This window comes from Budorcas taxicolor, chromosome 3, assembly GCF_023091745.1.
Source record: "Budorcas taxicolor isolate Tak-1 chromosome 3, Takin1.1, whole genome shotgun sequence".
Taxonomy (NCBI): Eukaryota; Metazoa; Chordata; class Mammalia; order Artiodactyla; family Bovidae; genus Budorcas; species Budorcas taxicolor.
Window position 1 is genome coordinate 58,549,380 of NC_068912.1, and position 22,934 is coordinate 58,572,313.

General features: G+C 38.4%; 1 protein-coding gene across 1 annotated transcript in view; it reads left to right on the plus strand.

The window, feature by feature from the left end:
* Positions 1 to 22,934, plus strand: part of DDAH1 (dimethylarginine dimethylaminohydrolase 1) — a 156,737-nt gene that overhangs the window by 94,181 nt on the left and 39,622 nt on the right. Inside the window, exon 2 of the mRNA XM_052637661.1 lies at positions 20,563 to 20,662. Within this exon, the coding sequence (XP_052493621.1) occupies positions 20,563 to 20,662 (100 nt within the window). The remainder of the gene's footprint in view (positions 1 to 20,562; positions 20,663 to 22,934) is intronic.

Below are 22,934 nucleotides of genomic sequence, written 5' to 3' on the forward strand. Positions count from 1 at the left end.
CCTTTAAAATTGGTCACTGATCCAAAAATAAGTTTGATTTTCCTTTTCCATGATCTTCTTTAAAGAATTCTGTTAACAGCATACTAAACTGGATCACAAACTTACTGAATAAGTGCTTTGAATGCACAGCAACTTTGGAATAAAGGACACAGAAAGAGTAATGCTGCACAGAAGAAATTGGGTGAGTTGGTATAAAGGAAAAGAATGCAACTATATGGCTGATGTGATCAACATCTAGTAGGTTTATTAGCAATTTAATGGAATATGTTTATTCAGGCACAATAATGGCTTCAGTTGAAATGTCTGCTCTGCTCTTTTTCCCATACACTTTGGAATGAGTTGAATGTGACAGTTGAGCTTTCAACAACCTTCATGAATTTTAAATCCTGTTTAGTCATAAAATGGGGTACATGGCATGTAGTCAGAGCGGACAAGGAGTTGGCAGCTTCATCAGATATCATAGGCTATCAGGTGTCTTCAAGATAATGAGGAATTGGATTCACCAAGTGCATTCTGGGTCTGTACTATGTACCCACAAGGAACAGAGGACCTCTCTTTGTCCAACATTTAATAATCAATCATTTTGAGTCTGGAATTCTTGAATCAGCATGTGGTTCAAAAACTTAAGCTTTGTATCATCACAGAAAAAAATCTTTACTGATGTCTCGGAACAAATTATTTTGGGGCAGATAAATATTTCTATTTTTTTATTTCTCTTATCTGATTAATCTGATTAATTCAAAGAACTACACTGCAAATTGTGACATAACTTATCCTCTAATTTTAGCACATATCCTAATTGATCCTGAAGCATTTCTTTAAATGTTTTATGAAGTTGCTCTCAAATTATCTTTTGTTGGTGTTGTTTAGTCACCAAGTTGTGTCTGACTCTCTGCAACCCCATGGACTGCAGTATGTACGGCAGGCCTCCCTGTCCCTCACCATCTCCTGGAGTTTGCCCAAGTTCATATCCATTGATTTGGTGATGCCATCCTACCATCTCATCCTCTGTCACTCTCTTCTCCTTCTGCCTTGTATATTTCCCAGTCTCAGGGTCTTTTCCAATGAGTCGACTGTTGCCGTGAGAATCCCATGAACTGTATAAAAAGGCAAATTTTCTTACCACCATAATAATCTTCATCTTTGCTTAGGGTTAAGTTTTGAAGTAGTCTGAAATTCAATACAAAGAGCTTTATTTATTATATTTGGAATTACCTAAGAACAAAAGACTGTTTTCAGAAGAGAGCTTTTCAGTAAGTCCACTTTAAAGCAATCTCAATTTAAAGTGTGAATGTATTTTTAAATTACCTTATAATAATGCCCCATGTTTTATTTAAATATGGGATATGTGCGCTTATAGTATAATTTTATAGATGAGCAAAAATTTCTTCTCATAAATATATTTAATAGGAAATTCTGGGAGTTTGTGTGCCAAATTATTAACAGTGATGTCAATGCACAGTATTGGGGTTAAAAAGATTTTTAATGGTTTAGTTTTTACTTATCTGTACTTTCTGAAGGAAAGTTATGACCAACCTAGACAGCATATTAAAAAGCAGAGACATTAATTTGCCAACAAAGGTCCATCTAGTCAAGGCTATGGTTTTTCCAGTAGTCATGTATGGATGTGAGAGTTGGACTGTGAAGAAAGCTGAGTGCCGAAGAATTGATGCTTTTGAACTGTGGTGTTAGAGAAGACTCTTGAGAGTCCCTTGGACTGCAAGGAGATCCAACCAGTTCATTCTAAAGGAGATCAGTCCTGGGTGTTCATTGGAAGGACTGATGTTGAAGCTGAAACTCCAATACTTTGGCCACCTGATACAAAGAGTTGACTCATTGGAAAAGACCCTGATGTTGGGAAAGATTGAGGGCAGGAGGAGAAGGGGACGACAGAGGATGAGATGGTTGGATGGCATCACTGACTCAGTGGACATGGGTTTCGGTGAAGTCTGGGAGATGGTGATGGACAGGGAGGCCTGGCATGCTGCAGTTCATGGGGTCGCTAAGAGTCAGACACAACTGAGTGACTGAATTTGAACTGAACTGAATCTGTACTTTCTAATTTTTGTACATTGAATGTGTGGAATAGGATGTGCTACCTTTTTCACTTTGTCTATAGAGATTAGGCTTTAAAGAGACCCCTCAGAGAGTTGATATATATTCCCTACAGGTAGGAAAATGCCATGGACCAAAGTCTAGGTGATCTTGAGAGCCAGAAACTGGGCAACAGATTGTTTAGATGTGGAACCCAAAGAGTGCTACTGTGTTGGTCATAATTGCACTGCCAGAGTTTGTGGAAGTGTTTGCATGGGCTAGACATGGGTCATGCAGGAGTAAAAGCTGTGCTGGGTCTTCTTCAAGTCCTGTGTGGAGGGATATCCCAGAGAAGCAAGAAGACCCTAAAAGTGAGAGCCTGGATGGAGTGAGCCACAGATGAACCAGGGGCTGATATCCCAAGCCAAAAAGACTCCTGCAAGATAGCTACTAACAGCCCACTCTTCCTTACCTAGAGTCACATTAATTTGAGGTGTTTAGAATAATAGAAAAAATGCATCTGAATCTATTTGCTTTGGGAGCCAGAATGGGCAATGGTTACTATAGTTGTTGGTAGTAGATGAAGTTTTAAATGTCTAAGTATTCCTCAGCTTCTTCTACTAGTGACGCAACAACCATTATTTACCAATCATAGCTCTTTCATTTTTGCACATTTTTAAGTCTTTATTGACAATTATACTTCTAAAAATTGTTTTAATCTAGTTTTCACCTAGTCTTTTAACTGCTAAATTTATCCACATTCTTCTTGTTCTTAAAGAATCTTTTAATTTTTCCCTGGTTATTTATAAGGATACTCTTCAGTTCATTGCACAAATACTCAATAACATTGATCACTGATGAGGCAATAAGTTAAACTGTGCTCTGAAGACCTGAAAGAGTTAATCTACTTTTCAAGGCTCTGAGGTACTGTCGGAAAGAAACAGAAGCAACAAGAAAACCTGGCTAACTATACAATGTCAATAATAAATACCAAGGGAGTATATTTGCATAGTTCTAAAATGCATTCAGTTTAGTTTTGAAAGCATAAACATTACTGTGTTTACAGAGATTTACTTCAAGATTTGAGCATCAGCTTCTGTGATATTAAATTTAGTTCAGATACATCTGAACACTTTACAAACTATTCCCCCTGTTAGAGTGGTTTTTGGCTAACAAAGTGTATGCTTTGTTAGACTATAAGCTTTGTACATTTTATAATGAGCACATTCCTGTTGTGAAATGGAATGCATCTGATCCATAATAAATCTAGTTGAGAGACAATGGAACCTTGCCAGCTCAGCTCCAGTTCAAGGAAAAAAACAATAAATAGGGGCAATGACATTTCTGAGAATATAATTTCATCATGCTTTGCCTCATAAGAAGAGAATCTAGATGGTATTAAGGTTATTGTACTTTGGGAATTACTCAAAATCAAGTCCCTTCTGTTACAGAAGGAACTAGTAGCTATTCCTCAAATAAATGTTTTATTTTAGTTAATACTTAGTGACAAATTAGAAGCAGAAATAAACCTTTGAGAGGGAAAGGGAGAAAAACTGTAAGGGCAAGAAGATTACCATATTTTTCTAAAGCAATTTGGAAAAGGCAAAACTCATTAGCTAGACAATAATTAGTTTTCCTTGGTAAAACATTGACTGGAATGTTTCTGTTAGGAAAATATTATCAAACTGTTCCAGTCTCAGTCCAGCTAAGGATGCCCAGATTTGATAACAGAGAAGAGAAATTACTCACTATTTTTATTACCATCATGTTAGAATGTGGACAACTGTCAAAAACAAGAACAATTTCTTGAAGCTAGCCATTTCATACAACTACTGTTGGAAATAAGCCTTTACGCGATATCCATAAGCATACAAATACTCAGCTGATGGCTTTTCACTTATATGCTTTAAATAGGTTCCAAAAGAAGCAAATGTTTGAACATATGATAAAGGGTGAATATTTGCCACACTATAGCCTAGAATCCAAAGGCCTCTTCTTAGAATGAATTAGTATCTCCTCTGTTATCCCTGCTGGAGCCTGTCACAGCCATCTTTAATGAAGGCTGAAATCACAACACACACACACACACACACAAAATCAAGAGTCAGAAGGGAAAAAAAAAAAAACAACTAGCATTCCAAAAACCATCCTGCATATTGTGTTCAAACACTGGGCAATGTGCTGCAGTCAAAAAAGCACCAACTTGCACCAACTGTGAAGAAAGCTTGTTTCAATTGGTTAAAACAATTAGTAAGTACAGTATTTTTTAAAGAAAATGCAGCCTTACTGATTTTTAGCACATACAGCAATCATTGCATACCTACTAATGAAGGGTTTCTCTCAATCAAGAAAGAATTTTAGCAAACTTACTTGAATAAGGGAATAAAAATGTATTATAATTGGCACAGTAGCATTTATTCAGCCCATGGTGCTATAGTGCAAATATAGTGTAGACTGACTCATCTAAACCATGTTTGGAAGTTGTTCTTCTTATAGCCTTGTATACTCTATTTATTTGCTTAATGAACTTTGCCTTGTCTGTTCAAGTGATCATAATTTCAAAATTGAAGGTTTCTGAATGAATAAAGTCATATATTACTACTATGTTGTGTAGCTTCCACAAAATTGAATTTAACAAGAAAATGGACAGGCTACTGAGAAGAAGTAGCGCTTGAAGACTTTACATACCTACTACATCTGGAAAGTTCATTGCAATCCATTTATGTGTTTCCATACCTTTAATCCTGGTACTGTGTAATCATAATGAATATGCATAAAGCAGGGCTTTGCTGCCAGAGGGAGGTTTTCCTAACTATTGCTGCAAATAGCTACCATACCTTGTAACAGCAATGGATCTAAATATCTCTTGGAGTCTCTTTCTTGGAATACTGTTGTTAGGAGGAATTGTCACCTCATTTCCTGCAGGATGGAGTTTGAGATAGAGTTCTCATGTTCCTTAGTTTTAGATTTTATGTCATTGACTTCAAGTCTTATTTCCAGTTCCGACTACTCTGCAGAAGTCTACATTAATATATTCAAATGTGCTGTCCTCTCTATTTGAATATCTAGAAGGCATTTTAATTTCAACATGGCCAAAACAAAGCTTGAATTTTCTCCAAAACTTGCCTTTGGTCTCTAGTTTCCTCTATATAAAAATTGCTACCACCATTTACCCAGTTGATCAAGACCAAAATCTGAATCATTCTTGACTCTTTCCTTTCCTTCACCCCCACATCTAATCCACCAGCAAGTCTTGTCAGCTCTGCTTAAAAACATATCTCCAATCCAGCCACTATTCTTTTTCTTCACTATCATCACCCTTGTTCAAACCACCATTATCTTTCACTTGGTCTACTGCAATGGTCTCTTATCTAATTTCCCTGTATCATCTTGCCTTGCAGTCCATTTTCCACAAAGCAGCTAGCCAGAATTACCTTTGTAAATGAAATCATGTCACTCCCTCCCTCAAATTTCTAGTGGCTTCTGATAACACTTAAAATTCCAATCTTTTTTGCTGGTTTACTAAGTTCTATATGATCTGTCTCCATCCTAAATCCCCTTGCTGCATATCTAATACCTTCCTGCATTTATTTTCTAGAGATACCATAGCAAAGTACCATAGACCAGGTGGTATAAATAACAGAAATTTATTGGTAAAGAATCTGCTTGCAATACAGGAGACACAGGATCAATTCCTAGGTCAGGAAGATCCCCTGCAGAAAGAAATGGCAACCCACTCCAGTATTCTTGCCTGGAAAATCCCATGGACAGAGGAGCCTGGTGGGCTACAGTCCATGGGGTCACAAGAGTCAGACACGACTTAGTGACTAAACCACCACCACCACGTTTTCTCACAAACTTGCAGGCTAGAAGTCTGAAATTATGGTATGAGCAGGGTTGACTTCTCCTTGACAAGCAAGTGGCCACCTTTTCCCTGTGTCTTCATCACATCCCCCCTCTGTATCTGTCTGTGCTCTAATTTCCTCTTCGTGTAAGGACGCCAGTCATATTCGATTATGGCTCACCCTAGTAAGCCCCAATCAGTTTAACTTAATTAGGCCCTGTGTTTAAAGAGTCATATTCTGATGTTAGGACTTCAACACAAGAATTTGGGAGGGAGCCACTTCAGCTCATAATACTTGCCCTATTCATAGTCCCACACTGACTATCTTTCAGTTCTGTTCTGTTTCTTGAACAAGTCACACTTGCTCCTACCTAAGGGCCTTTGCATTGCTTTTTGTTGGAACATTCTTCTCCCTGTTGGTCCTTGAGGTCATTTAGATGTCAGTATGCATGTCACATTTTCAGAAAGGTGTTTTTAGCCTCCCAATCTACAGTAACTACCACTTATTTTATACATCATATCCAGAGAATTAAATCTCTGCATAGTGTCTACCTCTACCTAATATTTTTCTGTTTGTTATTTCTTGTTGATCCCTCCATATCCCTGCCAGAATACACACAAGGATTTTATCTTTTCACTGATGTATTTCCAGGGCCTAGAATAGTTCCAGATGTGTTTAAAAATGTTGAATAGGTACTTGTTGAATGACCCAATAAATGAATCAATTTATTGGAGAAGGTAAAGAGAAGAGTTAATGATTACTGTGACAAATAGACCAAGGGGTAGTGTCTTCACTTGGGGGTCTTTAGAAATAAAGATGACTCTGCTTACCTTTAAGAGTGAGGGTTGTCTAGAAGAAGTTACCCCACCTTGCGACTGTGCCTTGGTTAAACAAAGTGGATATTTTAAACTTATGCGTAAATGTGTTATAATATTTCTAGAAGCCGTGTCTACTATAACTATCAAAGTTGTTCAGCTGTTCTTTCATTGAACATATAGAGGATCTATTGGGGCCAGATCTTTCGTTAGTAGAATGCCCCGAGTAACATGGGAACATACAGAAGGCATATCTAATGCAGCCAGGGCTTGCAGCTGGGGCGGGAGCAGGGGTCTGCTGGCAGGCTTCTCAGGCAGCTTAGTACCTACAATGTATCAATTGTGTACTGGACATACAAATATTTCTCATACTTTCAGCCTGTTTGCCTTTATAAATGGCAACATGCAACTTCTCTGAATTCATAGAAAATTATGGGCACTTCAAGTTTGATGTCTGGTGCTTATTTTGGATGGTGTGCCCAGCAAATTTTTATGCTTCTCAACTTTCGGGAAAATGAGTTTAAAATTTTAGAAACTTGTCAGTTCTCTAGTTTTTAACATACTAAATCTTGCAGGCCCTTTGGCAGCTGACACTTATTTCCCTTTGGTATTTGGTGATAAATCATATTTTTATTTGTTCTCTGCAGACAGAGTATCAGTGGCTCTTAGAAACTCAATACACATACTGTGTCATTATCATCAACAAGGAAATGGACCACTTGAATAAGTACATTATATCAAGAGAGTGACAAGACCAGCAAGAGCTCCTGCTTTGCTTTTCATTTAAAAACTACACGTTTCCAGCCTTCTTCCCCAAAACTGTCTTGCTGTGATATCTTAATGCATGGGCCTTTGAAAATCTAGAACTTTGCTGTTATGTCTTCATGTTCTCTCCAGATAATGACAGGAGAGAAAACTTGCCCAGTTTTCTTCAGAGCTATTTTTGTTTATCCTGTGTACTCTGACCCCACTGGGTTTCTTTCTGTTTTTCTATCTAACCTTCCTATTCACATTCCTCCAGTTCTAAGTCCTGGTTCAGAGATCAGAGTGCTGAACATTGACTTCCAACTCTGATATATTGAGCTATAACTATTGTGCTTTATCTACAGATTAAGGCAATGTAATACTTCCTGGGGTGCTTTTCACTTTACAAATTATTTATAATCTTCTGTTTTCTATGAGCAGAGTGGTCTTCATGTGATAAGTGACATTTGATCAACATGCTTATCAGCCAAGATAGTGGGTACTATCAGTTAAAACAGCATCTTACATATTGTGTCCTTTGTTGAATAACAAGTCATGGCGTAGTCCTAGAGAGAGAAAAATCTTCCATTAGTAGTTGTTTCTATATCAGAATTTAATGAGTTTTAGTAGTTTTGTCTTGTTATGGACTCTTTAGCTACTGCTTATCAATTTTGTTATATAAGCAAATGAGTTTCTTTTAGCCGCAGCTAAGAGAAAACTTAAATCAAATTAAGGAAATGAAGAATCTAATGTATCAGAACTCCAGGGTTCCGGGACTGGTGCATTCATCAGCTCACAATGTCATCAAGGATCCAGGCTCTTTCTGTCGCTCTGTCCTGTCATGTTAGGTGATATCATGTTGTCAAACCAGTCCAGTTCCAGGTACCATACAGGACAATGTACCATACAGAAAGAAATGGGATTATGTTTCTTTCTGTGTCTCCAGAAACTCAACAGACTTCTCCTCCGTGGCTAAATGTAGGTCATTTGCACCAGTCCTCCTAAGAGGGATGAAACTGCCATGACTGACTTAGACTAGGAGATACCTGAAGGGATGCGGCATAATTAACTGTGATAATCCATGTAAAACCACCTACCACAATGCCTGGGACTTAGAAAGAGCTTAATAAATTTTACTTAATGATGAAAGTTAAGTCTGCGGCATTTAAATCATAAGAGTGCCAGAGTTATGAGTAGTTAAGAGAGCGATTTCTCAGACCTTGATGATACTCATTCTGTGTTTAGGAGAGAGATGACAAGGATCACTTGCGTGTGGTGAGCACCTGGAAAGCCCATCTACAGTGCTGGCTTGTAGGACCAAACCTCAGATTTTTAGAAAGAACATATAGAAAGACTCTACTCATAGGAAGAGACTTGGGTAAGTTACTAGAACAAGACTCCAGGGAAAAGAATCAAAAAGCAGTACCTAGGTATATAGTCTTAAATGGGACAAAGCATAAAGAAAGAGTTAATACTACATCCCAGAGCACTGACCTGGAGCTTGTTAAATCCTCCTTTTTCAGGTCATGATTGATCCTGGGGATTGGGTAAGAATGAACCCAAAGTTGATGAAATCTCCTATACTTTATAAGCACACAGAAGTTAGCAGCAAAGCAAGGCCTGACATCTGTCTTTATACAGGAAAGGCATTATTCTACATAGTATAATTATTCTCCCTATTGGCAGGTAAAAAACAGTACTTTGGGTTACTAAAAAAAATAATAATAAAATATAAGTATCAAAAGTTAGCATTAAGACACACATATATACCTTATTTTCTAGGTACAGTTTTTCCCACTGCAGCAGAATCCTTCCATTCACCATAAAAGATTGCTATGATTTTGAGGTTCCTATCCTAGGATCTTTTAATTCACTTTTGGGTCAGTCTTATCTTTCCCCTGCATCCATATACCCAGCTTCGTACCTTTCTTCTTGGCTTCTCAGCTTGTGAGCTCTTAGTTCCCCGACCAGGATGGAACCTTGCCCCTGCAGTGGGAACTTGGACTCCTGAATACTGGACCTCCAGGGAAGTCCCCAGACTCTTGCTTCTGATTGAATTTGGTTAAATACTAGAATACTTTACTCATAAATAACCATCTGGGGTGTTTGCAGTAAACTCTCTAGGGGGTAAATGGAATTACAGTTAGAGTCACATTTATGAATGCCAAAAATTGTTTTGAGACTACAACTGTTAGAAATCTCGAGCTGGAAATGATCTCATTCTTAAGCTCTGCCCTCTCATCTTACAAATATGGAAACCAAGATGTTAAATATCCTGGTTAATTTTTAGAATTTGTCATTGGAAATAAACCAGTAAGTTTACAAATCTAAGAAATCAATGGAAAAATGCAATGGATATTTAATAATATTATTACAAAGGTTCAATAAGAGAGACATGAACTAGGTGGTTGTAAAACTTTCACACACATGCATCCTATAAATATTATGAGGTCCCGGAATAATCACAGGACTAATGACGTTCATTTGACTGATAAGTTTTGAAGATTTTAATGTGTTCAGTAATTTTCAGTTCTACTGACCATTTTCCTAACACAGTAAGCCTTTCCTTAATTTTTCATAAGATGAAGTTGAGCTGTTTATAATCTGAGGATCATCCAGAAACCTTTCTGTTTCTAAAGAATTCCAGATGACCCTCCAGCAGTAACAGATTGCTGTTATGATTTTGATTTCTTAGCTTAAATGTTACTTCCTCAGAGTGACCTTCCTGGACCTACTGAATCATGTACCCTGCTTATTTCTCAAAGCACACTATTGTTTTCTCCAATATTCCTCGTCATAATGTGTAACTCTTTAATGTGTATTACCCTAAGGGCACTATATAGCAGGGATCATGTCCTATTTTTGATGGCCGCTGACCACTGTCTATCATGGTGTCTAGCTCACAACACACACTCAATATTTACTGAACAAATGAAACAAAGTAAGATTGGAATGGCCCAAGGCACAGTTTTGCTTTGTATTGCTATTTACATATTTACTTTTATCATTTTAATTTTTTTGAGCGTGTATTAGATTTCTTTTTTTTTTTTTTTTACTTTATTTTACTGTACAATACTATATTGGTTTTTCCATACATTGACATGAATCCACCACGGGTGTATACAAGCTCCCAATCCTGAATCCCACTCCCACCTCCCACCCCATATCATCTCTCTGGATCATCCCTATGCACCAGCCCCAAGCATCCTGTATCCTGTATCGAACATAGACTGGCACTTCGTTTCTTACATGATAGTATACATGTTTCAATGCCATTCTCCCAAATCATCCCACCCTCTCCCTCTCCCTCTGAGTCCAAAAGTCCATTCTATATATCTGTGTCTCTTTTGCTGTCTCGCATCCAGGGTCATCATTACCGTCTTTCTAAATTCCGTATATATGTGTCAGTATACTGTATTGGTGTTTTTCTTTCTGGCTTACTTCACTCTGTATAATCGGCTCCAGTTTCATCCATCTCATTAGAACTGATTCAAATGTATTCTTTTTAATGGCTGAGTAATACTCCATTGTGTATATGTACCACAGCTTTCTTATCCATTCATCTGCTGATGGACATCTAGGTTGTTTCCATGTCCTGGCTATTATAAACAGTGCTGCAATGAACATTGGGGTACATGTGTTTCTTTCAATTCTTGTTTCCTCGGTGTGTATGCCCACCAGTGGGATTGCTGGGTCATAAGGCAGCTCTATTTGCAATTTTTTAAGGAATCTCCACACTGTTTTCCATAGTGGCTGTACTAGATTGCATTCCCACCAACAGTGCAAGAGGAGAACATAGGCAAAAAACTCTCCGACATAAATTACAGCAGGATCCTCTATGATCCACCTCCCAGAATACTGGAAATAAAAGCAAAAATAAGCAAATGGGATCTAATTAAAATTAAAGCCTTCTGCACAACAAAGGAAACTATAAGTAAAGTGAAAAGACAGCCTTCGGAATGGGAGAAAACAATAGCAAATGAAGCAACTGACAAACAACTAATCTCAAAAATATACAAGCAACTTATGCAGCTCAACTCCAGAAAAATAAACGACCCAATCAAAAAATGGGCCAAAGAACTAAATAGGCATTTCTCCAAAGAAGACATAAGGATGTATTAGATTTCTAATGGAATTGCAACTTGTTTTCTTCATTTAAAATTTTAATTGTATAAGATTTCAGTAAATAATAGATAATGAATGGAGAGTTTCCTTGATGGCACAGTGGTAAAGAATTTACCTGCCAATGCAGGAGACACAGGTTCGATCCCTGATCCGGGAAGATCCCACAAGTCACAGAGGAATTAAATCCATGCGCCAAAACTGCTGAGCCTCTGCTCCAGAGCCGGGGAGCACCAACTACTGAGCCCACAAGCTGCAACTACTGAAGCCTGTGTTCAAGCTCCACAACAAGAGAAGCCACCACAATGAGAAGCCTGCGTCCCACAACCAGAGAACAGCACCCACTCACCACTACTAGAGAAAACCCACACAGCAGTGAAGACCCAGTGCAACCAAAAATAAATAAGTAAATCTTTTTTAAAAATAATGGATTAAGGAAACTAGTGGGTCTGGAATCCTAAATTCATTTAAATCATTATTTTCTTGGGAATTTCTTATGAACATTTTAAGAACTAGTACACCATATTCTGAACAACTCGGAGATGAACATTTAGTTCAACATTTTGCTTCAGATCAAAGCCTTTTTAAATACATTTTTTTAAAAATTTGGGGTTCTCCCTATAGTTTTCTATTGCTATCATAAACATAGCATTAAAAGAACACCCAAGTTGGAGGTCTGGGCACAGTGCACCAGGTTGTCAGCTGGACTGTATTCTCACCTGGAGCTTAGGTCTTCTTCTAGGCTAATTCAGAATTCTGTTAACAGAATTCAATTCCTCAGGAGTGTAGGACTAAGATCCCTGAGTTTTTGCTGGCTAGCAACTAGGAGTTGCTCTCAGTTCCTAGAGGCCACCTGGTAGGCCCCCTCCCTACCAGGCAGTTCCCAACATGGCTGTTTGCTTTCTTTCAGAACAGTAAGAGAACATAGTTCTGACTTCCTCCATCTCTGACCCTTAAACCCTCTTTTAAGGGTTCACCTGATTAGACCTGGCCCATCTAAGATAATCTCTGTTTTGAGTAACTCAGGTCAGCTGATTAAGGACCTGAACTACATCTGCAAAATATCTTTACCTGTGCTGTGAAATGTAACTTAATCACAGGAGTGATAACTCATCATATTTGCAAGTCCTTTTGAAACTCAAAGGGAGAGGTTTACACATGGCATACCCATCAGAGGGTGGCTGTCTTGGGTACCATCTTGGAATTCCTTATGGGAAGCCTACCATACTTCCCAGTGTGGCAGAAACCCTTCTCAGAAGGTCTCCAGATTGATTGAATTGGTTTGAAGTATATTCACATGTCCATATGCTGTTGTAATCTCACTGTAATTAAAATATGTTGTTGACTATTTAAAGATTTTTCTGCAACTAATTTCTCATAATCTAATCTGGAAATTGGAAGGGCGAAGTAATGACTCCTCAAATTCATTAGCCTTAGTTGGTGTACACTTAGGAAAGCAAAATTTAGGATCTTTAGAAATCAAAACCAAAGTTCACATTGCTAGAAAGTTGTACCTCTGTCCCTGCCCTCCTCCAGAGTATCTTAGTCCATGTTTTTTTTAAAACAAATAGATTTAAGTGAATATATGTTCTGCCTGTAATGCAGGAGACCTAGGTTTGATCCCTGGGTTGGGAAGATCCCCTGGAGGAGGGAATGACAACCCACTCTGGTATTCTTGCCTGAAGAATTCCCATGGACAGAGAAGCCTGGCAGGCTACAGTCCATGGTGTCACAAACAGCTGGACATTACTGAGTAAATAAGCACACAGCGCATGTTTTTATGAATATTATAGATTCTCACAGTCACTTCTAACATTAGTTTTCATTTAAATGCACAGTGGTTAGCTAAATTGTCTTTTTGTTAGTGACAAATTGTATAGGAAAGAAGAACACAAACTTTAGAGTAAAGCTCTCTAAGGTCAGATTTCAGCTCTGCTGCTCTAAGACCCTGGGCAAGTCACAACCTTGCCTTGGCTTTCTCATCTGTAAAACAGAAACACTGCTACTACTTGTTTCATTGGATTAGGAAGGCTAGGTAAATTCAATATGAGTTCTTAGTAGAGTGTCTGGCACATGGGAAGACTATATGGATGTTTGCTATTATCATTGCTAACTAAATTCTTCCTAAGAGCTTTGCCCTAAAATTAGAATGTAGAAGAGAATCTCAATATGTTTTCATTTAGAAAATTTTAAGTTTGAATCATTTAGTATATTAAACTCCTTTTTGATCTTATTTTGTGTGTGGGTGGTGGTGGTTTTGGTTAACTTTAGTAATTTCATTAGTACATGTGGAAAAGTTAAGGGATAAACCACTGAATAAGCCTAAGGCATCCCAAAGTTGAAAGGTGGCAATTAAAATGCTAGCCATCCTTGCATTCTTGGTGAACATTCCTGCCATGGTTTATAATCCTGTTCATATTGTTTATTACATCACACCTTAGCATCCTAGGGCCCTAACATACAGAAATGTCATCCATCTCTGATGTGAAGAGATCATGGAACCCAGAGTAGACTTAAATGTGCAGAGTTGGAAAAGAGAAGACATGAGCTCCAGTTCCAATGTGAGCTGCACTCTATGATAAGACCTCAGTAGAATCATGATCACGCAGTGCAGTGCAGATGAACATGAACATGGGCATGGGCTCAGGAAGCTTGACTCAAGTCAGTCAGCTTCCCTTAGCCTCAGTTTACTCATATGTAAAATGGGCATATCACTGTGTACCCTTCCTACCTTTTGGAGTTATTCTGAGCATCACAACAAATATTCCATCTTACTATCATTATACATTCATAAGGTACATCTTCCCCACTGGATAGCTAACTTCCCGGGGACAAGGACTATAGTTTTGTGAGGTTTTTTAATCTTTGCAACCTGTTTTGTTTTGTTTTGTTTTTTAAAGTTGACATCCACTAAGTGTTTATTGAACTTGAAATGTTGATCAAATGAGAAAATACATGTGAAAGCATGATACGGATGTTAAGTATTGTTACAAAATCACCCAAATATGCTAGTTCAGGTGGCCACAGTGGCTAAAGATGTACTGATTAAAGAACATGAAGGTGGCATAAACACAGGAAGGGTTTTGTGTGACGAGGGACAACACAGTACAGCTTTGATGCAAGCTCCAAGCCAGCTGTGTCATGACGAGCTGAAGACATCACATCTGCTTCTTGAGTGACTTCCTCAGCAGTCACACTTAACACTGAACAGCAAAACAAAAGTCAGTGACAAGTTGAGAAAATGAAACCGTTTCATTACCAACAAAACTATGTTGCTGCTATTCAGTTCTTCAGAGCTAGACCAGGATGACAGGATAATTTTAAAGTTCCCATAATATGATGAGTTCAAAGGGATTCAGAAATTTAAATGGATGGGCACTGAAAACCTAGTATTAACAGTGTTGACAGCACTGCTCCCAGAACTACAGGTGACTGAGGCCTGTCAGCTGCAGACAGGCCAATGCCAAGGGCCTCGTTTGTAGTCAGAACATCTGGCAGCCCATTGAGCAGAGGCAGCTAAAGGAAAGTGGCTTGGCAAACAGAGGTGCAGTTCTTAATGGAGCGCAGCACAGAATGGTTCATCAGGCCTCATGAGCACAGTCACAACATCTGAAAGGAAGGTGGGAAACATTCACAATGAACGTTGTTGAAAATATGCATCAAAGACAACTTTGGATAGGGCTAACTGGAAAACGTTGGCCTCTAAATAAAGAGTATTGCAACTAATTATGGTGTGTTGCAAACTATTCTAGAATACAACTTGCCAATAAAAATGTGTAAAGTTTTTTTTGTTTTGGTATTTTGTTTTTGGGGGAATTTTGCAAGAAGAAAAGGAGAGTTAAGATCAAAATGTTTTATTTCATAATGAAAATTGCATGTTTCATTTTTATTTTTTCAAAAGAGAGCCAGAATCCAAAGCACTAAGTTAATTTAGGGCAAAATAATAACAATACCAACTACTGGTTTTGCACACAATGTGTCAGGTGCTGAACTAGGCGCCTTCTGCATATTAACTTGTTTCTTACATAATAACCATTAAAGAGAACACATTATCCCACTGGCCAATTAGAAAACTTGGGCTCAGAGACGTTAACTCATCCCAAGTCATACTGCTAATAAGTGATAGAGTGCTGTGCTTTGTCATTAGTCATGGCCAACTCTTTTCAACCCTTTGGGTTGTAGCCCACAAGGCTCCTCTGTCCATGGAGTGTTCCACGCGAGAATACTGGAGTGGGTTGCCATTTCTTCTCCAGGAGATATTCCTGACCCAGGAATTGAACCCACATCTCCTGTGTCTCCTGCATTACAGGTGGATTCTTTACCCACGGAGCCATCGGGTTTGCTCAGTAAATGATACAGCCCATATTCAAATCCTCACTTCTTGCCATCACCTTGAGAACCCAAAAGGAATGAAAGGAGAAGGCAGGATGATGATGTGAACATGACAGGATAAATGAGGGAACAGAAATGAGAGCCATAAAAGAAAGTCAGAAGAGAGTAGAACAGAAAAGGTAAGAAAAGAAGGCCAGGCATTAGGAAGGAGCAGAAATTCTTTAGATGAGCCTTTTGAAATGTAATGTCTTCAATAACTGTAATCATTCTGTACCATCTTGGCTGACACTCTTTTGAGTGCTGTGGAACATCTTACAGGACAAGCCCACTTCCCACCTCATGTATTACCTCCAGAGGGCTATTTCAAAGCAGAGATTATACAAGAAATCTACCACATAGCCTGGCAACTTCCAGGAGCTGGAATGAAATCAAATTGGATTGATTTACATTTAAATGTGTCCTCAATGTTTGTGCCCTGACTTTACATTGGCTTTGCAGAAAAGACTAATTTTAATTCTCCAGAAAGCAGATGGGATTTGTCATAAGGTGGTAAAACATAAGAAACTCATCCAAATGTAAGAGAAAGCAACAGCTTTTCTCTTGGAGGTCAGTTTCATAATACAAGTATTTGTCACTGGTTTTCATCAAAATAGCCAAAGTCATATCTAGTATTATTGAGCAATTATCACATGCTGTTTTTCATGGATTTAATGCTCAGGAAGAGCCTAGGAAGTTGCCACTATTATGACTAGCCACCCATTTTAGATGAGAAAACTGAGGCTCAAAAGTTAAACAGCTTAAGTCACCTGGCTAGTAAATTGCAGAACTGGGATTTTAACCCTATGCCCTGGATCATAATCCAGGAGTGAGGAGTGACTGTGAATGTGTAACCCAAGAACTCTACATTTTTTAACATTTATACTCCAGAAAAGAAAGGGAGTGAGGGAAGAAGAAAAGAAAAAGGCAGTTACCTCAAATAGTGCGTGCTCAGTCGTGTCTCTTTGTGACCCCATGGACTGTAGCACACCAGGCTCCTCTGTCCGTGGGGCAAGAATACTGGAGTGAGTTGCCATTTCCTCTTCCAGGGGATCTTCCCCACCCAGGGACCAAATCCGTGTCTCCTGTGTCTTCTGCATTGGTAGGCAGATTGTTTACCACTGAGCTACCTGGAAAGCCCCACCTCAAATAGTACCAGCTCTTGAAAGACATGTGGTTTGTATGATCGGAAGCAGCAAGTGTGGCCCAAACCCCCTGTGGCCAGGAAAGAAATCTGTCACAAAGGGTGGGAGAAGAAAAGGTGGGGCAAAAAGAAACAAGAATATAAACTTGAAAAAAAAAGATGGGGGGAGTTGGGGGTGACTCAAGAGGGAGTTGATATATGTATTAAAAGACGCTTACTCCCTGGAAGGAAAGTTATGACCAACCTAGACAGTATATTGAAAAGCAGAGACATTACTTTGTCAACAAAGGTCCGTCTAGTCAAGGCTGTGGTTTTTCCAGTGGTAGTGTATGGATGTGAGATTTGGACTATAAAGAGAGCTGTGTGCCGAAGAATTGATGCTTTTGAACTATGGTGTTGGAGAAGACTCTTGAGAATCCCTTGGACTGCAAGGAGATCCAACCGGTCCATCGTAAATGAAATCAGTCCTAAATATTCATTGGAAGGACTGATGCTGAAGCTGAAACTCCAATACTTTGGCCACCTGATACGAAGAGCTGACTCATTGGAAAAGACCCTGATGCTGGGAAAGATTGAGGACAGGAGGAGAAGGGGACGACAGAGGATGAGATGGTTGGATGGCATCACCGACTCAATGGACATGGATCTGGGTGAACTCCGGGAGTTGGTGATGGACAGGGAGGCCTGGCGTGCTGCGATTCATGCGGTTGCAAAGAGTCGGACACGACTGAGCGACTGAACTCAACTGGTGGCTGGTTTGTGTGGTATGGCAGAAACCAACACAACATTGCGTGTAGAATGCATGTAGAGTGAAAAGGGAAGAAGTTCTTATAAATTTTTTAGGATCCAAAATTAAGGTTGTTTCTCTAATTTGCCATTTTTATTCCTGATTTCATGGGCTAAAGTGACCCATTCAACTCAACCTTTGGAATTAATACTGTTTGTTCTGACAGTTTCTCTCCACCCTGAGTAATGCTAATTTCCACTCTGCAAGTTTACTGTCTCAGTGAAAGGCGGGTGTTGCTTGGTCTTTTTTTTTTTCTTCTTGAAATTTAATTATGTCAACATTAAACACAGCCATGAAACCATAGACTGGGCAGTTTCTTGAAGGCTCATGGTTTGGACCTTTTCCACAAAAATTCCCACTTCTATAATTATATTTAGTGTCCCAACTACCTGAATAACTGGCTTGCTATGGGCCATGTGTCAGGGCAACTCTGGGTTTTGTTTGCAGTCAAGTTTGTCTGCCTCATGGAACCGTTGTGCCAAGAGTGTGCGGTCCTGAATGGAGTTGATCCTCTAGTTTTCTTCTCCAGAAATTTCACTGGGGTTAGCATTGCCCATCTGATGCTGTATCATCCTGCAATTCTCAAAACTGTTTACTTAATGTTTAAAACATTTTTAAACTTGTCCACACCCTTAACTCTGAAAGTAATAGTATCAGCTGTGTTTATGGTATGGGCCTATCCTAATGACTTTGTGTGTGTAGATATGACTGAATTTTTTTTTAAAGTCCTTACACAAAAGCCAGTTTTTTCATGTTGGTGCAGCTGTTTAACTTTTAAGAAACCGCAGGCATTTTATCCTCTAAAAACTTTAATCGGAAAGATATAGGACTTTAAAGTGCAGTGTTCCTGAAACTGGTATCTACTAGCCTCCCTACTTCTGTCTCTTTAAACTCTTAATTAAGAACTGAATAAAGTTCCTGAGTTGAAATATTACATGTAAACTTTTCAGATCAAAGATACTTGTTATTGCTGAATTCCTAGTAATCTTTGAAAGGTTAATTTATAAGGGAAACCGTGGCATTGGTAATAGAAACCAAAGGTAACTAGCTCAGTTCTCTTATTTCTCCAAACTCAGTGAATTTTCCATGGACACAGAGGCAGATGCCGGAAGAAAACAGTTGTGTGTTTTCCTGGGTTCACTGTAGCCCAACAAGTCATGGTGAATATTAGTTTGCTTCTTTCTTATGCTATAGCAATAATTCCACTTCCTGTTACATAGGGAAACCTGCTGTTAAAAGAAATTACTAGATGTATTTGTTACATGAAGACCATTTCATCCATGGAAATAATTTTATATTGTTTTGAGTCACTCTAGTTTGTGGAATTTTTACATGAGTTCCAGGACAAAGATGAGATGATATATTTATTTTATTTTGTATTTTCTTTACTTTTTTTGACTGCCTGAATGTCAGGCTTGCTGTCAAATATGTCCACGTTTATATTACTTTAGAATTTACCCTGCTGTGTTTATGTCTCCTAAACTCTTCTTTGACGATTCACTATGTGTACCGGGCATGCTGTAGTTTGGGAGAACTTTTGCCAGAAGAACTTTTGCTCTTCCCAGTATCATGTGATCTCTTGTTTTTCCCTTAGTCCCTATTCATGTCTTCTCAATGTATGTCTTTACCATGTTAAAAGTTATACAGACCTTCAGAAGTATTGAAATTGTTTTGTTGAACTGTTGGAAGGACTTAAATTTTGAGCTTTGAAGGGCATTTGTTATGCCTTATATTTGACTCTTGTATTAAAGTAAACCTGACTCTAAGTGCTCCCTGGTCCACCTTGGAGTATCTCTGTGCTTTAGACTGATCCCTGAACTCATAGAAAGTCTCTGAAATTCATTTTCTGGTATTCTTTGGTTTGATTACAGTTATTGTATTTATTAATCACCTGTAGAGACCTAGGTTAAAATTTAAATAATAATTCAGATTTACAGAGAAGCCTTAGATGTTCTGATATTTTAGCAACTATTTGAATGGAAAACAGTAACAGTCCAGTGAGCTGAGATTTCAAGTTATTGGTTATTGTCATTGATATTCCTTCCACATATTACTCTGTGTGTGCAATTCTTCCTGACTGACTTAAGATTTAAAATTAAATCTTGTATTTTTCTGGCAAGTGTAGCTGGGTTAAGTATTCTGTCTCCCACATTCCTCAACTCCTGTACCCTAAGTAGTCACACTTACAACAATGTCCTCTAAGTAGTCAATTCCAATAGACAAAAACGAGAGAGATCTTAATATTGACCTGATTTTAGACTAGAAGGGGACAAAATAGACAGTTTCTAACAAATAATTTCTTCTCTTGCAAATGATCATGGCTGGTTCAATATATACTGCACTTATATATTCATGAGCTTCCCTGGTGGCTCAGATGATAAAGCATCTGGCTGCAATGTGGGAGACCCGGGTTCAATCCCTGGGTCAGGAAGATCCCCTGGAGAAGGAAATGGCAACCCACTCCAGTACTGTTGCCTGGAAAATTCCATGGATGGAGGAGCCTGGTAGGCTACAGTCCATGGGGTCGCAAAGAGTCGGACATGACTGAGCGACTTCACTTTCACTTTATATTTTCACTAGAGTATGCTTGTGTGTGTTTGTGTACACGTGGGAGCATAATTCAGTGATCTGAAGTTTTAGATGACTGGTTTTCTTGTTAGAAAATGGTAAGAATATTAATCTGAATCATTTTATTTTCAATAGGCTGACATGATGAAAGAAGCACTAGAAAAACTTCAGCTCAACATAGTAGAGATGAAAGATGAAAATGCAACTTTAGATGGTGGAGATGTCTTATTCACAGGTAGAGCTGTATTTACTTTTTCCTATCTAAAAATATTTCTAATACCTTTTCTATATCCCCTTGCTTAATTATAGGTTTTTATTCATTACCAAAGTAAGAGTAATTTGGAAAATACAGAGAAGCACAAAAGAAAGAAAAGAAAAAATGACCTTTCATTCAAAGATAATCATTTCAATATCTGGGTTATTGAATACTTTTTTATTGAATATTAAAGTACCTTTAGTACTTTTGTGTGCACAGTTGCTTATTTCACATGTTATCAGTATATATATATCATTTTATAGGTTGTGTCTACTGTGTTCTTCCACAACTTTAGCTTAAGAGTTGCATAGTTTTGCATTGCGTGACAGTATATCTAGTCTGTATTTGAAAGATTCTTAATTCAAGATCTGTCATTTAAAATTAATTTTCTTCCTAGATGGCAAGATAAATTTAAATAATTTTCAGTGTAAATTGGCTTGACTTAATGCCAGATGAATAATAGCAGAACTCAACAAAATATAAATAGCTGATATTATTGATCTAACTGGAATCAGTTTTTATAATGGGTGTAATATAGCTACTACAGAACTGGTAATTTCAGCGTTTAATTTTCCAGCTCTTTATGATCATATTATTATTGTTTTTGTAAAGTCATGTGCTAAAATCTGGGTCTCCAGAGTCATACTAGCTATATTGATCAACAAGACATCAATAATAATTTTTAGTTGATAATGAGAGTTTGTTTTTCCCTACTTGTCAAAGAATAAATATCTGTTTCACAGATGTAGCCCTAACAGCAGAGGGCTGAGCCTCAGTTCAGTTCAGTCGCTCAGTCGTGTCTGACTCTTTGCAACCCCATGAATCGCAGCATGCCAGGCCTCCCTGTCCATCACCAATTCCTGGAGTTCACTCAGACTCACGTCCATCGAGTCCATGATGCCATCCAGCCATCTCATCCTCTGTCGTCCCCTTCTCCTCCTGCCCACTGAGCCTCAGGGGATGCCATTTTTCTCATAGGTTTGTAAAGAGCTCTCCCTTAGAGTTGTGCCCTGCATGACCTGCCCTACCACTGTCATGGGCGATGGCCCTGTCTCTGGGGTTTGTTGTGCACACCCATTGAGCCCTAAGAACACAAAGCAAGGGGTCAGAGAGGCCTGCGTTGCATTCTCAGCTCCAGTTGTATCCAGGCCGACTCAGGCATTCTGTGAATCTGCCTAGTAAGTTCCACTTAGAATATTCTTTGTGTCTCCCATTGATGGCACTTTTCATTCTTTTTAGCAGCACAGAACAACAGCCTATTTCTCTTAGAAAATGGGCTTTTGTGATAAGCTAGATGTCTAAACCACAATTTGTTACAATAAAACTTTTTTTTACCAGAACATAACCATAGAATAAATAACTTGTTGTAAGCAGGTACAGATACTATTTGAAGAATGATTTAAAACAAGCTGTGTTCACAGCCATTTAGTTACCTCGACAGCTGAGCAGAACAGATTCTCTAAAATCCTCTCATTGTTACAGCAAGGCTTAGGAACCTCTTCCACTTGTCAAAGGTCTTTCCATAGCATCTCAAGCCTGTTGTTTTTCCCATAACTTCTACTTAAGTCCTGAACAATGAGGCGTGTCTTGGACACTATCTGTAAGCTTTGTTTTGATAATATTCAGTGCTTAATATCTCAAAGTTATGTTATTGAAAACAGAGATAGTGTTGTAATATTAAGATCTTTATCTGCTTGGCCTCTCATTCATACCTAATGTGTGGTCCTACCTTCTATTCCTACTTTTCAACTTTTTTGCTTCCTTAAAATTGTAGTAAAATATATTTAACCTAAAATGTGCTATTCTGACCATTTTTCAGTGTATAATTCCAGTGGCATTAATTACATTCACAACATTGTACAACCATCACCACTCAGGTTTTAGATTGTGCAGAGCTGAGTAAGAGACAAAATCTGGAGCACTTCCCACGTGCTCTGTGTCCCCTTCCTTCTGTGACCCAGAGCTTCATTAGTAATTGATCAGGAAATGGACAGAAGGAAAGCGACTTCCAACTCTAGTTCCACTGGGAAATCTGTCAGTCAGGCAAGCAGCTACTGGTAGAAAGTGTTTCAATCCTTTTTCTCTTAGATAGACAACATCAATTTACCTCTACTTTCATTTATTTATTTTTGTGAAATATGGGGCATATAAAGAAAAGTTATAAAATGTTTATGTACAGTTTCAAGACCAATAATATAATGAACACCTGAGTACCTAACACCTGATTATGAAAGAGAACATTGCCAGGACC